Here is an 18,639-nt window from a genome sequence, read left to right on the forward strand (position 1 = left end):
AAGCACATTTTTTAAATCGTTCAGCTGTAACACTTTTCCGGTGCCTAGTTGCAAGCAAGCCAAAGGAAGCGCGACGGCCGAGATAATGTCAGTTTGCCTAAGTCTAGACAGGGGAAGTTGAGATGCAGAGGTCGGGTTCGAACCATGGACCTTTCGGTTAGTAAATTCGTGCTCTAACCACTTGAGCTATCTCGCCTCCAACGAGGAAAATAGGATGGTTGTAAATGGTTCCATGCCAACCTGCGGAAACACGAGGACTAAGACACTTCTAAGTTGCTTCAACCCATAGAGGAGCAGTCGAAACACAAAACAACGGACTTTCCGGTCAGTAAGTTCGCGCCTTACGTACTGAGCTATCCCTCAAAGATAATCATTGTCTGAATAATTCGAGAACAGCGGTAGGCTAGTAAGATAATTTTTTTAGATGACGAAGATTGACTGCTTAGCTGACAAAAATGTGGATCCGAAATAGAACGACAGACCTAGTTGTGGATCGACAGAAAAGAGTACTTCAACACGTTCAACACCAATGTAAGTTACTTACTGCTCAACGAAGGGATATTCATTATCCGAGCCACCGAGTCCAATAACAGTTGTCGCATCTTCTCGTTCAGACGATGAACCTTGTTATTCAGCCAATGGAGCACAAACTGATGAGTAGTGGAACTGAAGGCGAACGGACAGTGATATAGGCAGACTAAATGAAGTCGATTATTGTGAGGCTTCACACCACCATCATCAACAACGATATTAGTGACAGACACTGGTTCACAGGTGTTATTGATGGCCTAATGAGGGTGCTGTGTGCTGCAGACAATGGTTCAACTTTTATATCGGTCCTTGGCTTTCTGCTCCGCCGACTACGGTACGTCAAAAGGCACGATAGTTTCAGACAGCTGTTTATGAGGACGAAGGACGATTAGTACAAATGTATTTATAGGGTCAACGCAGAATTTTCCACTCGCTAGGATTTCCATGCTAGAGCGAGAAGCGCCGAGTTGTAATGTTGACGCTCTTACCAAACAGGGTATGCTTTCTTACTGCACTACTCATAAGGTTGCTGAAAATTCGTCGACAGCCCACGATCGGTTTCACCCTTCTTAGGGTTCATCAGGTAGGCTCAGTCCCTGAGTTCCCGTCAACTTTATGTTCTCCTTGAAACCAAATTGCATCAAATTAGCGAATATACACTCATTCGCAAACTAATTTGGTTTTGCAAGAGACTCACCTGGAACCCAGCTGAATCTCTCGTTTGTGATGCCTTCAGATAACTGGGTATACTTTCGTTTAGTCCGTGACCCGCACGGGACACATCCGTTCAATCGATGTGACGACCGGTTATTGGGGGGGTTTGCCTCAGGACAGAGGGAGAGAACAAACTGGCAAACGATGGGGACCTGGGCCACATGTTTTGACAAGGCTATCAAGAATAAGGGACCTACGTTCCCGAACAGCAGCAAAATAGCTTCTCAGCTTTTCAGCATAGATTGGTTTCAGGACGAAAGCTCAATTGGAAAATCACTCGAGGTTTCTGCGTACATGATCGAGGCGACATCCATCCGACTGCGCAAAAACCTGATCTCTGTGCGCAAAAACTATTCCTACGCACACTCAAGCTCAACAGACCGGCACTGACTGCAAAACATAACGGACATCCGATTACGTCTTCCAGATCTCCCTCGTGTTTATTATGTAACTCAAATGGCGAAAGTTCATTCTTCTTAATTGTGAATGACCACTCTTAGTTAGAGAGTTTTTGAAGCTTATCTGAGGGCCACACCGAAAACAGTGCTTGTTTGATGTCTCGTTATTCAGATGACAACTTCGAGTATATTCGAACGCCTTATCAGCCTGATGTCATTAAATACAAACAAAATCAGCCCGCACTGATGATGTCAACTCGATTGGTGATGAAACGTTTGTAATCCAATGGCCAACCTCGGCGAATAGACCAAAAACCAAGTTTTCCGGTAAATTTACAAAGCGACAAGTGGTTTGTCAAGCACAATTGCAACGCGGTAAAGACAACCAATTGACGAATAGACTAAGACGTCAACTGGTTGGGCGACGCAGCTACCACGACGTGTCTACTGACTGTGTGAGTGCGTAGACGTACTCCAACAACTCCGGTCATTCATTCTACACTCTCAGGACCACAAATATGCGAACAGAGGGCACGAAGTATACGGGAAAACCTCGAAAACACCTCTATTTGTTCGACTATACGTGTTATTTTGACTAAAGAATCAAATATGACTTTAAAGTCAGGGTCTACAACTAGCATTGATCGGTAGTGATATATCCGGCTACGCTCGAACATGTGAACAGTACGCACCTACCCTGTCGACTGATTTTCTTGAATTTGCGTCTCGAATGTCGCAGTTTCGCGGATCATAGCAAACGAGTTGTGACGGGTATGAGGCAGAGAACTAACAGATTGGAACAGTCACCTCGAGTACCTTTCTGAATAGACCAGTGGTGAATGATTGCTCTCAGTCCTCTGAGGTTCGTTCTTGTCTCGAACAGTTTAGCCAAAGGAGAACACAAAGGCTAGTGCTAATGCACTAGCTCAATGGCGCCTCAAAGTAGAAACTGACAGAGGATTCCAACCGATTGACTCAAACTGAGCACGTCTACCTGCTCGGTTGACAAACTTGACTGTTTCAGGAAATATTTCGCCCAACAATCTGAACACTGGCTTTTACTAAATAGTGGATTTTCAAAGTGACCTTTGATTTCAACGAACACACTCATTTGCATATGAATTTGGTTTTCATAGGAGACTCAACTGAATCCCCCGTGCATGATGAACGTGCTGCACAAAGGCTGCCTCATATTTCAGTTGGTAAGATATTCAAGATATTCCAGCATGTTTTCATAAAAGAAAACTACTCATAAGGTTGCTGATAACTGTTCGACAGTTTACGATCGGTTTCGCCCCTCTGATAGCCAGTAGAAAATTACAAGAGCTGCTCATTACTATCATTGTGTCCGGCGTCTAAACTAAACAGACCACCAAGGCGTGTCTTTGGTGACCTGAAATGCTCTCCATGCGTATCCGATGCTTTTGTGTTGCACAAGAGGGAGGTTAGACATTGACGGAAAGAGATTTTGGCTGAGTCAAGGCTACGGTTGATTGATGCATGAGGTTCATTAATAAAAAGCGGGGTGGGAAATCAGACAACCGAATGATTGTCGTTGGATCCTGTATAACTAACATATACCACTGAAGCACCCAGAATGCGCACAAGGGTAACTTTCTGGCCAATTCGCTTAAAACTGAAGGCTAAGACAACGATAGTGGAATAAGGTCTGAATGGTGGAATTGAAGGGCCGAATGCGAGTGACAGCGCCCATTCCGTCGGCTTACCGGGTGGCCGACCGATACGATCATAGCTGAGATCTACAGAAGAGCGATTAAAAGTGGGAACGGGAAAACAGTCGAGAAGCGGAATTGGATAAGAATGGGAGGCGTCAGCAGTTGTACGTTTCGGCCTGTCCTTCCTGTTGTATGCCATGAAAAGATACTCGGATGAAGTCACTACCAAACGGTCGTTAAGGTACACGGGTTTGTGCACATCATAGGTGGACGAGATGCCACCAAGTTGCAAAAGTAACAAAATAAAAAGACAAGGTCCTCAACACACGGGTTTGTGCACATCATAGGTGGACGAGATGCCACCAAGTTGAAAAAAAAACAAAATAAAAAGACAATCAGGGTCCTCAACCGCAATGCAGAGGAGGTCAGCAAACAACCACCAAACAAGCCTAAATTTTAGGGAACAAGGTATTATACGTATTCCATCCCCCAAACAGGAGGACCAGAAGAACGTTTGTCAGACCGTATCGATCCATCACCACGGTATGGGAAACTCTGTAGATGGTGTACTAGCTCACATGGTTGCTCACAGGTACACAAACCATACAACTGTGATAAAGTCCAGTCTCTTGCCACAAGGGAACCGATGCAACGGACGCTGATGGTCTTGTTTGAAGGCGCTCGCTCCAGAGAAGATAAAATCGATCGATGCTGTTTCTTGTTCAAAAATACACCCTATATAGGTGTGATACTCCACTCGAGGAGAAGACATTTCAGAGTGATCTTGACCTCTCCGCATGGGAAGGAGCCACGTCTTTGATCCGACATCACTGTACCGGGGTGGCGAAAAGTTTGAAAGCGTTGGAAAGGTTTACAAAGTGTGACAGCGGGACGGCAAAATCCGCAACAGGGAAATCTTTGTAAATGTATCACACTGATCAATGGTCATTGATCAAAAGAGAGAGACCTTTGACAAAAAAATAGCCGTTTAGCCTAGCTAACATGCCACCCGAAGGAAGCACAAGGGCTAAGATTCTACCAACCGTTTAGCCTAGCTAACATGCCACCCGAAAGAAGCACAAGGCGTAAGATTCTACCATGTTACCCAAGCTTAGACAGGATCAGTCGAAATGTTAATGATGGGATCAAACCATTAGGGCCTTACGGTCAGTAATTTCGCGCCTCAACCACTAAGCTCTCTTGGGCTCGATCATCTCTGGATAGATCATAGCTGTTGACAGTAACAGGAAAAGGAACACTAACTTGCGAATCAAAGCCCGAGGCAAAAGCCAGTGAGAACAAACCAATGCGATATAAGCCAATCGAAAGAAAATGAACGAATATGTAAAGTTCCGCAGACGTTTAACTCAACATACGCAAGATCGGATCCAGCTGAAAGCCCTTGAAAGCTGTCCAAATCCAGGGAGGCAGCAAAAGCAAACTGGGGAAGGCAATGATTGTTGGAGCAGTGTTGAAAGGTGTCCGCGACTTGTGTGGTCGGTTGATTGGAGTGGACCGTGATATTGGTATCGTCGAAAGGGTCTGCTAACCTGTCATGGGTGAATAGATTGAAGATAAACGGTTCTCACACAAGCTGCAACCGACAAAATGAAACTCCAAAAAGCTTTCACAAAGCTTTTCCATTGAAGAATCAAAAGAATAGGCTCCATGAAGTAGTCTGATTCGTTTTCACATGATAACGAGACGTCTAGTATCACAGTTCTACAACGAAACGCTATGGTCTTTTGAGAACTTTCTGTGTGACGGAGGAAAGGTGTTGAATGAACCCGCAAGCGTGAGTCACGGTCACGTTCGGCTGGCGATAGTCATTCAAGCTTGCGTCGAATGCTGCCAACAGAAAGAGAATATTTTTTACAGGTTCTGATGATCAGGTGGATTAAGTCTCCCTGACGGAGCAATATGGTGTTCCGGCTGAGATCCCAAAACAAGTACTGGGTGCGAAATCAAGTGTTCCTGAAAACCACGACCAAGAACTGTTCACCAAGTAATACTGGTTAGGGGAAATTATTGTATCACACAATCATATAATCGAAAACTATGGGGTGGTATCTCCCCAAGAGGTGAATCACTTTGCATCGATAGAGAACGCTCTCTCCGAAAGAGAAAATCAAATTTCCCCGGGGGTTTCACAAGAAAGCGTTCAGCTGTAGCACCCTTCCGGTGGCTAGCTGCCATGCCACCCTAAGGAAGCACGAGGGCTGGGATACCACCAGGGTGCCCAAGTTTAGACATGGGAAATCGAGAGGCGGAGGTCGGATTCGAACCACGGACCTTCCGATCAGTAAATTCGCGCTCTAACCACTGAGCCATCTTGCCTCCTTTGTCTTGAGAGAAATACCGTAGAAATGACAAACGATATGGTTCATACTGGGCAAATACGTACCATAATTCCAGAAGTCGACGTAGTACTGGATGATGAAGCAAAACTGAGGGAACGGAAAACGAAGACCCGGGTTGCGAATCCAAGTCGGGACTGCAGCCAGTCATGTGTCCGTGAGCCGGTTGATTTGAAGCAGCTACTCGGGACCTGGTCGGCATGGTGATCGTGGCAAGGAGCTCATTATTAACGTCCGTCCGTTGTGTTGCTGCTGGTGATTTGGACGTGGATGCAGCGGGGCCAGTCGCTGGAGTCGACACACTGGGATTGAGCTTAAGCACCTCTACCCACAGCCGGCATACTCTATCTTCAGAAGACGTGAGCAGCACATTTGGGACCCAGCCACTGAGGAGAGGTGTGAAAGAAAAGGCGTGAAAATACTACCTGGATTAGATGCATGCCGATGTAAATTGGACAGCTACGTGGGGATGCTTTAAACATAACTTCATGACGCGTTCTGAGTAAACTGACGCGATACGTGTAACTGTCCTCGCTTCTTCGTAATGAGAATCAGACAAGCCCACCACCAGGATTCCGTATATATACATCCGAAAAATGCATTTTGTTACAGTTCTCTGTCGATATTCCTCCATCACAACCTACAACCCCATCATCTCCATTTCATCCGCTATCGTTCATTGACTCCGGCGTCGTTTCTAAGTTGAAATGTATCTCGTCAGGAATTTAGACTCCAGCAATTCACAATTGTCAATTGAATTTCTGGTAGGGAATATCTGACAAGCAGATCATCGATTAGAGCAGTTCTCGGTTTCCCGTTTGAGGCACCATGTAAAACCACTACAAGAAGATGAGAGTTGAAATCTCAGTGATGATGAGGACCTAACCAGAGCAAAATCCGATTTGAGTGCGCCCTGTTTTGGTACGAGTAGTCACGACGCGACACAAAAAAGGTTGTTCAAGGGAGAGGAGTAAGTACGACAATAAACCAAAAACGGATTTTTACAAGCCATAATTGGGTTTGGTGTAAACCTGTAAGAAATGAAACTTCAGAAGTGTACAAGAAGATTGGTCTTTTTTAAACCTTAGTTTACATACCAGAGTATACTACTATTATTACTCGTTCCGTGGGCTAGGTCAGTTGATGGGAAATCGGCGACGAGTTCTTATACCTGATTCCAGGTGATCGACGGGAGCGTGCTAGGAGACATGCATCGGCCTCAGCATCTTCCCCTCACTCTATCAACAGTGTACAATAAAACACGACGTGAAAGGGTAGGATGAAAGTAATGCCATCTCCGCTACTGTAATATACGGAGGAGCATACGGTGACGAAAGTCCTAGAAACAAAGAAGCAAATAAACTGTGAATAAAGTTCATTGAAATACGACACAAATGACGTGATGACTGAAACCGTTCTACCGTCCATGATGGTCAATCCGAGCTACGGTTCCTCTGGCGGTGCGTTTTCCGACAACATCGATACAGACGTCAATCCGGTCTTAGCTCTAGGGCATTCATAAGTAGTTATCTTCAGTTTGATCGACAGACGCACGCGCATCCAGACAAGGGTGGTATGAAAGTTCACTGTTCTCCCATGGATAACCCACAAATGACAAGGCGATTCAGAGAACCGATTCAAAGGCCGCATTCCGAATGCAACAAGGTGTACGGAGGTCAGTCATCCCTAAAAACCGAACATCACATCATTTGGACGAATGTGTCACGTGCAGGACACGGACCAAACGAACGCAGGCCCTGATTGGTCAGAATGCCAGCCAATCCGAGTCGAGCATCTTTAACTCGACGCTTCTCGCCCCCTCAAGGAGATTCTGGTACGACCTTGTGGAACACTGTGAGTACCCTATAAATACAGTTGTAATAACTTTCCGTAGTCTCCATAAAGGGCTGTGTAGAGCTACCGTGCCTTTTGATATACCATAGTGGGCGGAGCGGGAAGCCAAGGGACCGATACAGAGTTGCACGATCGTCAACAAGTTACAACACAAGGTTAGCTCACAGTCAAGCACTGACTCATCGTGGAAACCGGATCAAGGAAGACCACCTGAAAGCAAGCAATAATAAGGGGTGAGTGATAAGAAACTGTCGCTTGGATGAATGAACTCTGCCGCTAACAAGTCAAACAGTGAGGCCATCATACTACATAGGGTCACCTCGCTTTACACAAAAGCTGAATATGTGACCGTGATCGGCTGCCTGAGTGATCCCTCTCCAAGTCTCCAACTTTAACTGCGATTTCGTTGGACCCGTTCTACGTTTAGCGACAGCAAGATGAACAGAGAACTGCTACAACGTTCTTAACCGCTTCGAGAACTGAATGCCACAGACTGGTTAGGGTACTTGTTGGTCACACGCACACAGAACACGTGCAACCCTAGGACCAGCGCGGTGAGAGCAAAGATAGAGTCCCCGCCACTCGACTCCCCCTGTCTAGGCACTGGGCAACCTGGCAATATCCCAGCCCTCGTGCTTCCTTCGGGTGGCATGGCAGCTACGCACCGGAAGGGTGCTACAGCTGAACGCTTTCTTTTTCTTTCACACGCACACAGAACACGTGCAACCCTAGGACCAGCGCGGTGAGAGCAAAGATAGAGTCATTCAAAAAGCCTTGGGACCAACTGAGAAGTCATCGTTTCAGAAGGGTTTGATAAACAATCGGTGGGTTCATAACTAGCCACTGTTTCGCTTTTGATATAAATGCTTCATCAGGTCAAGTTAACCAAGTTTTAAGGCAGATGGAGAACCAAGCAACAAGATCACTTTCGACTAGCACACCAGATGGATGTTGGATGTCGGTTAAAGGATCTTGTCGATCAGTCTCATGGCTGACAATGTGGCGGTGATTTAGAGTCATTTTGATTGGATTTTACTCCTTGTTCTTCCGGTCCATGGCGCTTCTTGAGTGTGTCAATGGTGGTCAGTATGGGCTCCTAAGTGCCACGACGAGTTGGTTAAGGTGAGATTGAAATCACATGGACCTTTGGTCGACCTGAACTATGTACTTCAGGTCTAAGTTGCTTCTGCTGACGACTGCTCTTCATTGGTAACTGCATGCCACCACGCATTAGCTCGACCGATCTGGAACTATTCCGATCACGTCCTCCAGTTCTGAGCCTTTTATTCTATTCACACTGGGATGCTGGGCGATTTCCACCGCCCCGGCTATCAATCGTTGTGGTGTGAATCGTAATCCCATAGATCTACTTTGTGCCTCCATTGCCGAATCTTTCAGTAGGGATCTGTCTACTTTTCTTTGTGCCGTCTGCCCTATATGGACCTTGATGGGTTGAATTTGATTTTGTAAACACAGTCCGCGGTCCTGTTTGCCCGGAGGCAAGCGTTCAACTACACCAGTGCATAGCCCACTGTTTCCCTTCTGGAACGCTACTCTTATGTTAGCCGTATTTGAGATCTTTCAAATGATTTTGGACGTCCCTTTCTTACATGGACTAGCAGCAGTCACAATCCATTTCTCATCGGGGTTCCACCAGTCATGCTAGTCAAGTTTGGCGAGCACCAGTGTGACAAAGCACTGAAAGTTATGTAAAAAAAGGTCGATCTATGATAAACAACTATCAGAAGACGAGTTCTGATAAACCCTGCGCTCATCGTAGGGGTCCCGACTGCTCGATCGAAAGTTTGCGCGCACATCCTCCCATTTGATGCCTGTATTATGAAGGAGTATTACCGGAAAAAGACAGCATAAGGCTATATTCACGGTTTCAGAATTTCACTGAGTCACGTAAACTCCCGCCCTCCCGCCAACTGTCAACCAATTATGGAGCGCCAAGATGAAGTATACTGCCCTCACCCAAGTACGGATACCTGAAGACAAGTCTTACCTGGTCTAACACTTCATTGCCAAGTCGAAAATGTGTTAAATAAGAACTGTGTTGAATCCAATTGAATCCAATTCAGATGAGTTGGAACAAAACACCCCATGCACTGTTGAAATCAATTGTCACCAAATCACGGTAAGTCGGTTCGAAGCCCACCAAAAGCCAACCGTCGGTGTCAATCCGCTACGGCTAAGACCGAGCACATCAGTGCGTACAGACGATTGCTTTTTGACAGGGCACGGAACGTTTGCAAGCTAATTGCCAAACTCGAAGAACAGATCAAAGACCACCTGATCAACTGCCAGCCGAGCTACGAATATATCGACACATTGAAACTGACAACCTTAGTTGTTGGCACATTTTACCCCAAAACATGGTTTTGCCAGAACGACGTCCAACTGTACTCGAACAGATCGTTCACTTAATCGCTGAGCCGAGTAATTTAATCGCAAGCGTCTTATCGCCAATCGAAGTGTTGTATTGTAGCGTTGCACCGGTAGCTGTGCCAGGAGTGTCACGTTGCTCGAAGCTGTTTGACGCCTACCAACCTATAATTGCATGGTTTTGGCTGACAATCACAGCTGCATGCACCTTTCAGGTCAACAAGCTATGACGAGATAGAAGGGCATGGCAGAATCACAAACTTCTTACTCGACTGAAGTAGGGACACAGGGGAATCCACGAATATACGAAAAGTCGATTGTTTGGTACAGTGCATTCATGTCAAATGCATCGAAAAGCGTAACACTAACACATTCTGGTGCTCGACTTCATTAGTGCATCCTGAAGGGGGGTGCACTAGCAGGTGTAATTACATCCAGGGTTTCCACCCACAAGTTCATAGCCCTAACCACATGGTTATTCGGTCAATGAATGTTCTCCCTCCCATCTTCTTCGACCACGGTCTTGACAAGGGGCACAATCGGAAGTCGTAGAAGTCAACCGGCCCGTGATACAGCCCAAAGAGAGTCGTAAAACTCAAAGTGCAATTAGAAGACGGATAGGAAATCCTAAAAAAAACTCTCGAATTGAACTCACACGGGTAGGTAGGGGCTACAACTGCGCCAAGTGAAGTATAGGGCTGATACAGGATGGGGCAGTACCATGTGCTCCCACCTCTCTTCTGTTAACGTACCTAGAAAAGTAGTAGGGTTAGCCGAAAGGTGAAGCGAGCGGGGAAGGAAAACATACCATCTGATGAGCGGTCATCGAGATCAGGCAAATGTTGATTGGCTTGAAACCAGACGAATATTTTGGTAGTCTTTTTGTCACCGGGGCTTTGGAATAGGGTTGCGAAATAACGACCGTCTGGGCTAAATTCCATTTGTAACGGCGTACCTGTGAAAATTAGGGGAAGCGAACAAGGTATATAATTTTACGAATTCGTATTGCCTATCGCATGTAACAGAGAGTTGAATACTACTCAATGAACGAATCTATATCAGGCGGTTATTTGTGGACCCGGTATGAAGGCCACAGCTGACATTATTCGGCACACGGTGAGGGGATACAAAAGGCAAAGTTATAAAACGCACTAGCTGAGTGCAGCGCAAAGTTATAAAACGCACTAGCTGAGTGCGAGGACCGCAGCTGAAAGACTTTGAGCTAGAATGCGCATTCGAAATACCATGAGCTTTCAAGATGGAGGACACCCTAGTTTAACTCTGGACAATCAGATGGATGTAAAGATAATAATAATATAATCGTTCAGCTGTAACACCCTTCTGGTGTCCAGCTGCCATGCTATCCGAAGGAAGCACGAGGGCTGGGATACTGTCAGGTCGCCCAAGCCTAGGCAGGGGAAGTCGAGAGGCAGAGGTCGGGTCGGAACCGGTCGGCCTTCCGGTCAATAAATTCGCGCTCTAACCACTTGAGCCATCTCGCCCCATCAGATGGATGTATACGGATCGAACCCTGTTTTCTACGTTTCAGTAAGGAAAAATGAGTCATACTGCTTGGTTCGACCGGCTGGATTATACTCGCTCACGGAGCAGGATTACTTTCGTTCCATATCCTAATTTCGATCGCTGATATAGCCCGTTTTCACCCCACTTGGGACATTAACGCCCTTTTATTAATTTTTTAGATGTTTTGGACTTGATAATCAAGAAGTTCATGAGATTTTGTGTTGCCTGCCAAGAGAGGGCGCAACTCAAACTCAGTGGATGCGTGTGTTTCGAGATATTCGCAGCTTTTTATTAAGCTGTACAGAGTTCTCCAATATATCCGCAGTTGTCCTTCAACATATATGCGGAGAACCCGCTACCATTGTATAAATACCTCGCAACCATGCTTCGCATATAAGTTAGTCGGGAAAATATCTGAGCACCTGAATTGAATTTTCAGCATTCGCGATTATGAGTCATCACTGGTTGAAAATGGGAGTAACACACATGTCCAATAAAACTCAGCGGATCGACGTCACGCGCCTTTCAGCAAATATTTCGTGGCTTATTTCGTGTAACGCCGAATTTCATCAAGGCATCAGTGAATAACCGTGTTGGAAAGTAATGTTGAAAACTTGGATGAATCAAGGAACAGAGGAGAAAGTGCTTTGCACCCGAGATGTTTGGGCTGATTGAAGCCAGAGAAGTTCGTCGGCTGAATCAACTAATATCTTCCGAAGTACAGAGTTCGGACTTGGCCGCAACAAATACTTCAGTAGTCTATAGTGCAGCATATTGTTTAGCGTGTTCAAGCATTCTGTCAGTCCTACAGAAGTCACCACCGAGGAACTAGGTCCGCTATGTTTTCAGCGTGCATGTGCGACCAGAATCGACCACCTGATCCCCTGTTGTGAGTATGAATCCACAGCATGATTCGTCCGGCATGCACCTTAGTCCATTCTCGGCAAATATGGACATACCGATCACAATCAGGTCCAAAGTGATAGAACTTCCACAAACCGTCGAGCGAAAGAGGAGTAAGCCCACGGAACACTTTGGAAATGCAAAATATACACTTAAAACAACCGATATTGTTAACGTGTAGACGGTGAATCGAGTTTTGAGCTTCTAACTGTTGGTCAAATGCCAACTTATCGGAAAACAGTGCGTCGGAAAATGGGAAACAGCATAGAGGATAACAGGCAGAAACTACTGAATAAGAGGAGTTATGTGATCGATCTTTTCATGTCCATTTTATGAAGCCCGCGCTTTCCGGAGCATGACCACACTAATAAAACAAAAAGACGTATTTACATAGTCTGTAGCGTACAGCAAAGGTAGTAAGGCAGTGAGGTAGGTCGAGGCTGAACAGATTCTGAAAAACAAATAAATCGGTTACTACAACACCATCAGGTTAAGGGTTAGTCCGGAGAATGGCGGAGGTAGTGAGGTGAAAATATCATGGTTTGTATACTAGTAACAAATTTGTGGAAACCGTATTCATAAGAAATGAAACACCAAGCCAAAAACAGGATGAGCACCGAGTGCCTCACCTGGAAGATTGCCAATTGATAGGGATTTCCAACTCTCAGAGTTTTGCCAAGGTATCGGTATGTCTCCGGATATTTCGTCCATGGACAACTCTCCAACCGAAGTCGTCTCAGAGCCTAACGGGCTAGAACCCAACAGAAATTGCGGCGGATGAGCACGTCTCAATTGATCCGGAGAAGATGGGGGACGCCACATGATTAACTGACCATCGTTTTGGGCGACCAGGAGCCCTGACTTGCGGGTAGAAAAGCATGATTCGTGGGACCAAGCAAGGCAGCAGACCAGTGTTTGTGCCGGTAAATCGATACAATGTTGTAGGTACCAAGTTACGTTGGACAGACTACACCGAACGGTGCTCCCCGTAGACAACTGAAAACAAACCGGTAAACGATGTGAGTAGTATCGGGAATAATACAAAAGACTACCCGTACAAATGGGGAAGGTGTTTGGAACAATGAGAAGTCTGTGCCAGAAACGGTAATCCTGACTCGCCCATCACATAAAAAACTTGAACCCATGGTAAAAAAAGCTTCGCGGCGATTGCTCGAAACAGCATCTGCGTCAACGTAAACAGCAAATTAACTTTAGAATGTTTGCGAAATGACCTTGTCGCATTAAACCACGCAGAGGAACCGCTGAGCACAATAAGGAACACCACATGAGCTGGGCTGCACGTGCAACCAACTGAACACAATTTGCATTCGACGGACTAAGACCATGGGGTGAACAGCATAGGGAAGTTCGAAAGCAATCTGCATGCCCAGCTGCTGACCCGCAGTCATCAAGCCAAAATGGGAAAATTGAGCAGTGAACGCAAAACTTGGCCCGGTAGCGTGAATCACTCACACGACGCACCCTAGGTAAACATGGGCAAGTGAGTGTCAGACATTATGCCGCTTGCTCTGTGCACCGATGGTCATAGATTGTAGGCTTAACGCAGACCGGAAGGAAATTGAGCAGTGAACGCAAAACTTGGTCCGGTAGCGTGAATCACTCACACGACGCACCCTAGGTAAACATGTGGCAATTGATTGTCAGACATTATTCCGCTTGCTCTGTGCAACGATGGTCATAGAGTCAATTACAGCACGATTGTAGGCTTAACGCAGACCGAAAGGACCAGTGTCAAGGCAAAACAGACAAAAAATGCACATTAAATTAAATCAAACCAAACATAACTCAATGCAAAACAATACAGTACACGCTAAATAAAACTGACGCGACAGCTGAGGCAAACGGACGATCCGACAGTCCGAGGAATTCGGTCATGAACCACTCAGGACCACTATGGGGCGAATTGGCTCAAGTGGTTAGAGTGCGAATTTACCGAACGGAAGGTCCGTGGTTCGAACCCCACCTCCGCCTCTCGACTTCCCCTGTCTGGGCTTGGGCAGCCTGGTGTTATCCCATCCCTCGTGCTTCCTTCTAGTGGCATGGCAGCTAGGCACTGAAAAGGTGCTACAGCTGAACGGTTCGATTTCCTTCTAGGGCTACTATACTCTTGGATAGTGAAGAAACGAACCGCAAAAACACGCATATGAACAAACATCGGTTAGACCATTTCTCGCACTACTCGTAATTCGGGAAAAATTCAGTGTGAAGGTAAGCAGGCTGCTTTTAACCTTGATTTACTTCAACGTCTGACCATCTGCGGCTGTGAAGCGTAAGTGCACGTCCTTTTTCATGCTACTAAATGGCGACTTTGCAAAAGAGTCGGGGTTTTTTACCACGGTTCACCTGGGTCTGTTCCAGTGAGTGGCGCTCATGTTGCTTGTGTTGTTTCCTTAAACAATCCACCTCCGGTGCATCTGCCAATGACGTAAACGGATGTAAAATAACCACGACACAAGCAATGTGAACGCCACTCGTCGGAACAGTTCCGGATGAACAACGCCGAAAATCAAGATTCCTATGTATCGTGGGAGAGTTCATGCACATCCGGGCCAGCCGTGGAAGTGTCGCGATCAACACCACGTGTAAAATGACAGAGAGCACCCGTCATTCTATCCTTGAATCTCTGACGAAACGTTTCATCCAGTGTGAAGCAACACTTATTTGAATGGACTGACCTTGGGTGATTTAACTTCACTCTCATGTCATCAATGAAAATCCTACTGAACCTACACGACTATACATGCTTTTCCCTTTTTTGGTTTCTAAAACGCTGAAGAACACCGATAGCATTTTTGGATACAAATGCCAATCAAGCCAGCTGGCTGAAATGATGAACTCAGAATGATGAGAGCCGGTACTAGTGTGTATGTAGAAGTGGTAATATGTTAAAATTGATCTCTTGAATGGGCTTATAATAACTCGATCTTTTTTATGCGAAATAAACCATAGTATTCATAATGGTTGGGACTAGCATGGGGCGATATGGTTCAGTGGTTAGTGAGCGAATTTATCGACCGGAAGGTCCGTGGTTCGAATCCGACCTCTCTATCTCTACTTCTCCTGTCTACGTTTGGGCAACCTGGCAGTACCCCAGCCCTCGTGTTTTCTTCGCGCCATAACGAAGAGCGAAAGCCTCAAAAAGCAACCAAAATAACTAATGACAGGAGTGCTTCATCTCAGTTCACAGTTTGATCCTCTCAAATTAGCGTTTTCAGTAAAGGAACCACCAAGGGTGTATTTTTATCGACTTTCAAACAAGACAAGCCATTCAAAACGTGAACGGAAACACAAACAACCTGTTTCAGACAATGTCGGGAAGGTCAGATTCCTGAAAGTAACCTCAGAACACCCGCAAGCATCCACGCAAGTCAACTACCCAGTGCATTCAGCAAAAGCCGATGGGTGTTCAGACACACCACAGAAGCACGAACGACAATGATGAGAGTTCAAGCATTTCACAGAAGTACGGTCGATGTTGATGGGTGTTTACTAAACGCCGATCAGACAGCCCTTTGAATAGCGAGGGGCCGTTGTAACCCTTACACTCACACGCACTCGCTCGTTGCAATAAAGCTTAGTGTTCCTTGTTAGTGAGTCTTTTTCCGGCACAGGATCGGGGACAGCAGTCAGATGTGACAGACAGCTAATTACCAAATCTGAAAACTTTGTAAGGACGAAAACGTTTACGCTGCCCGACGTCGAAGGAAACGACCATTAATTTCCCGAGAACGTGGGAGGATAAGTGAACCTAACATACAACCGCACAGTGCATGAATGCTACTCGGAAAAGACAACAACTTCGCTAATAGTGATACGCACCCCAAACGCCAATAAAAGCACATACCTTGGGAGAGTAAATGTATATGCGCTTGGAATTGGCCACCGCAATCTGGCAAACACAAAGAAAGTAAAAATCAGTTGTAGAAATTCGTAGCACTGGATCAACTTAATCCCTCGAATCAGAACGTCGAGAGCAGACCGATGGCGAGATGTTAACTAAGCCTTTATTTTCACCAATATCCCCAAAAACAGTGTTGAAGAAATGTGTACAGCGCACGTCCCACCTGGAAAAGTTTAACGCCCCATTGCCTGAAAGATACTTGTGAAGTTTGTTGGATTATTGATTTGAAAGCTGTTTCGGTTTTTTTGCACTGAGAACATTTGTTTTGATTTGAGGAGCGTTGCACATATGTAGACTGACTGAGCTTCCAAAAGCAACCCTTCAGGCCCTACATTTGGAAGCCTTTTTCTAACCATAACAGAAGTAATATTTCGATTCAGGCTGACGACACTATTTCTTACCTCTGGATAAGAATTTGGTTCACTTTTCAAGTTTCCTGATAATGCTGGCCCCAATTTATCTGCGTTACGAACGAGAGTACAAGGACAATTTCACTTTCTACACATTATGCTGAAAAGATATCCGAACAATGGGTTATCCTGCGTTTTCTACGTCAAATGGCATCCATCTTTAGGGCTCCACTCTGGTGGCTTATAAGTGACCCGGTAAGAACTCTATCCTGACGATCGAAAGTTAATTCATCCCTAAGATCTTCCGCAAGAAAATGGAGCGTTTGCAACGACTTTTTGGGGAAATACAGGTACATAGCCTCACAATCCAAGTATTCCAACAGATTTCTTTCCAATTTCTGTTTAAAACTTATCCAATATTCGACAATATCATGCAAAACCTAGCAGAAGCTACGACTACGAACGTCCCACCGATCGCTCTGCCTTACATGTCACTTCTTAATTCATGGGATAGAGAGACGGACACACAGAATGGGTCACGTGATCGGACACTTTCCAAAATATTATACATGATTCAAAGGATTAAAATCATCTAGCCACCAACCGATCACTCGGGTAGCCAGTGGTCTTTTGATTCAAGTCAAGCAGCTACCCCTAGTTAGCTTGTCACAATGTTGGTAGGCGACTAAGCACGCTGAATACTGGCTTTCAAAGAAGCAATGTTGAGTAGGAGTTGAGTTGTGGACACAAAGTTCTGACCCACATCTGTCTGACATTCGGGACTAATCCTTACACTTTTGTACGCTGTACGCATTTTTCACCGTCGAACTGATTGGAACAAACGGAACTTTGAAACTTTGCCACTTGTATGTTCTCGCCGTTCTGATTCGACGAAACCTGATAAGTAATTCTCAGTACCTTCCCGTCGTAGGGACTGCAGCTGACTGCCTGTACAATCAGGCCATCCAGCTTATCCCATGGAATGATCTGCACACGAATAAAGCATTCGTTCAGAATGACGACATCGCATCCGCTCGCGTAAGCCTATGGTAATAGAAAGATTACTCATAACGGAGGAAGAGAGAACATACAACAAAGTTGATTCCGCTAACAACACCATGGGAGGCGTGGTTGTGAGTTGCATTACACGAGCCGGTCAACACCTGATGAAGCCTCATCGTTGTAATATCACCAAGAGTATGGAATGCGTAAACGCTGCACGTGAGGCATGATTTGTCTGTACAAAATTGCGCGGATCTGAAAAGAGGACAAAATAATGACTGTGAGTCAAACTACTGGGTTAGCGGGCACTATAAACTTCTTCATATCCGTTGTAATTGTCTCTGTACGAAGGTTGTGACCTTTACCAGTTTTATCAGATTACTCCTTCTATTTCAGTGTGCAGGGCTTTCCTACAGACCTAAAAATAATTTGGAAACTTCAGTTCTTTGTCCGGCGACACGCGACTTCGCTAAAACACATCAAGGCAATATAAAGCACGCGAAACGCAAGTATTTATGACCAAAGAAGACAGAGGAGGATGAGCGGATAAGAGAAAAATGACATTAAGTGTACGGAAGGTAAAGTATTCATTCGGGTAACTGCATGAGTTCATTGTAACCGGGCTACCAACACTTCAGCCAAGCGCTGCCATGTACAATGAGAAATCATATACCCTAAAGACCTCAAGAATTTGTGTAAACTGTTGCAGAGCATTCGCCTAACGTGGAGACAATCACCCCCGTACAAAAGCAACGCCTCGTTAAGAGTCAGATAGATCGTTTCCAAGATGGCACCCTTGATAGAAAAATGGCTCATGACATACTCAAGTTCAAAACAATGGCTGGGTTGTTGAACTTTCGTTCAACGAAACACTCTCAACCGAACAGACCACATTATCATTGACTGCCGATGACGTTGCCTATGCCTGCATCTGAAATGTCCGTGTAGACTCCGATTATACACTTGTCAGTTAACGTTCTTCACTGCGCTTCTCAAGTTTGTGAAAAATACTCACACCCT

The 18,639-nt window shown here is 45.5% G+C and overlaps 2 protein-coding genes across 2 annotated transcripts in view; both read right to left on the reverse strand.

Annotated features, from left to right (window-relative positions):
• The window catches only part of T265_05221 (hypothetical protein), a gene marked incomplete at both ends in the record, with an annotated part of 71,548 nt that extends 63,366 nt beyond the window's left edge, over positions 1 to 8,182 (reverse strand). The window contains 4 exons of the mRNA XM_009170176.1: positions 545 to 666; positions 4,696 to 4,869; positions 5,724 to 6,062; positions 8,025 to 8,182. Coding sequence (XP_009168440.1) covers positions 545 to 666; positions 4,696 to 4,869; positions 5,724 to 6,062; positions 8,025 to 8,182 — 793 coding nt within the window. The remainder of the gene's footprint in view (positions 1 to 544; positions 667 to 4,695; positions 4,870 to 5,723; positions 6,063 to 8,024) is intronic.
• Positions 8,183 to 8,760: 578 nt separating this feature from the next.
• T265_13722 (hypothetical protein) lies at positions 8,761 to 17,661 on the reverse strand (the record flags this gene model as incomplete). Its single annotated transcript, XM_009170195.1, has 7 exons — positions 8,761 to 8,973; positions 10,576 to 10,670; positions 10,727 to 10,873; positions 12,975 to 13,341; positions 14,300 to 14,419; positions 16,211 to 16,255; positions 17,536 to 17,661. Coding segments are annotated over 7 exons (1,113 nt in total), but the record flags the coding sequence as incomplete, so codon positions are not given.
• Between the last annotated feature and the right edge of the window lie 978 nt (positions 17,662 to 18,639).

Source organism: Opisthorchis viverrini (genome assembly GCF_000715545.1).
Source record: "Opisthorchis viverrini unplaced genomic scaffold opera_v5_95, whole genome shotgun sequence".
Taxonomy (NCBI): domain Eukaryota; kingdom Metazoa; phylum Platyhelminthes; class Trematoda; order Opisthorchiida; family Opisthorchiidae; genus Opisthorchis; species Opisthorchis viverrini.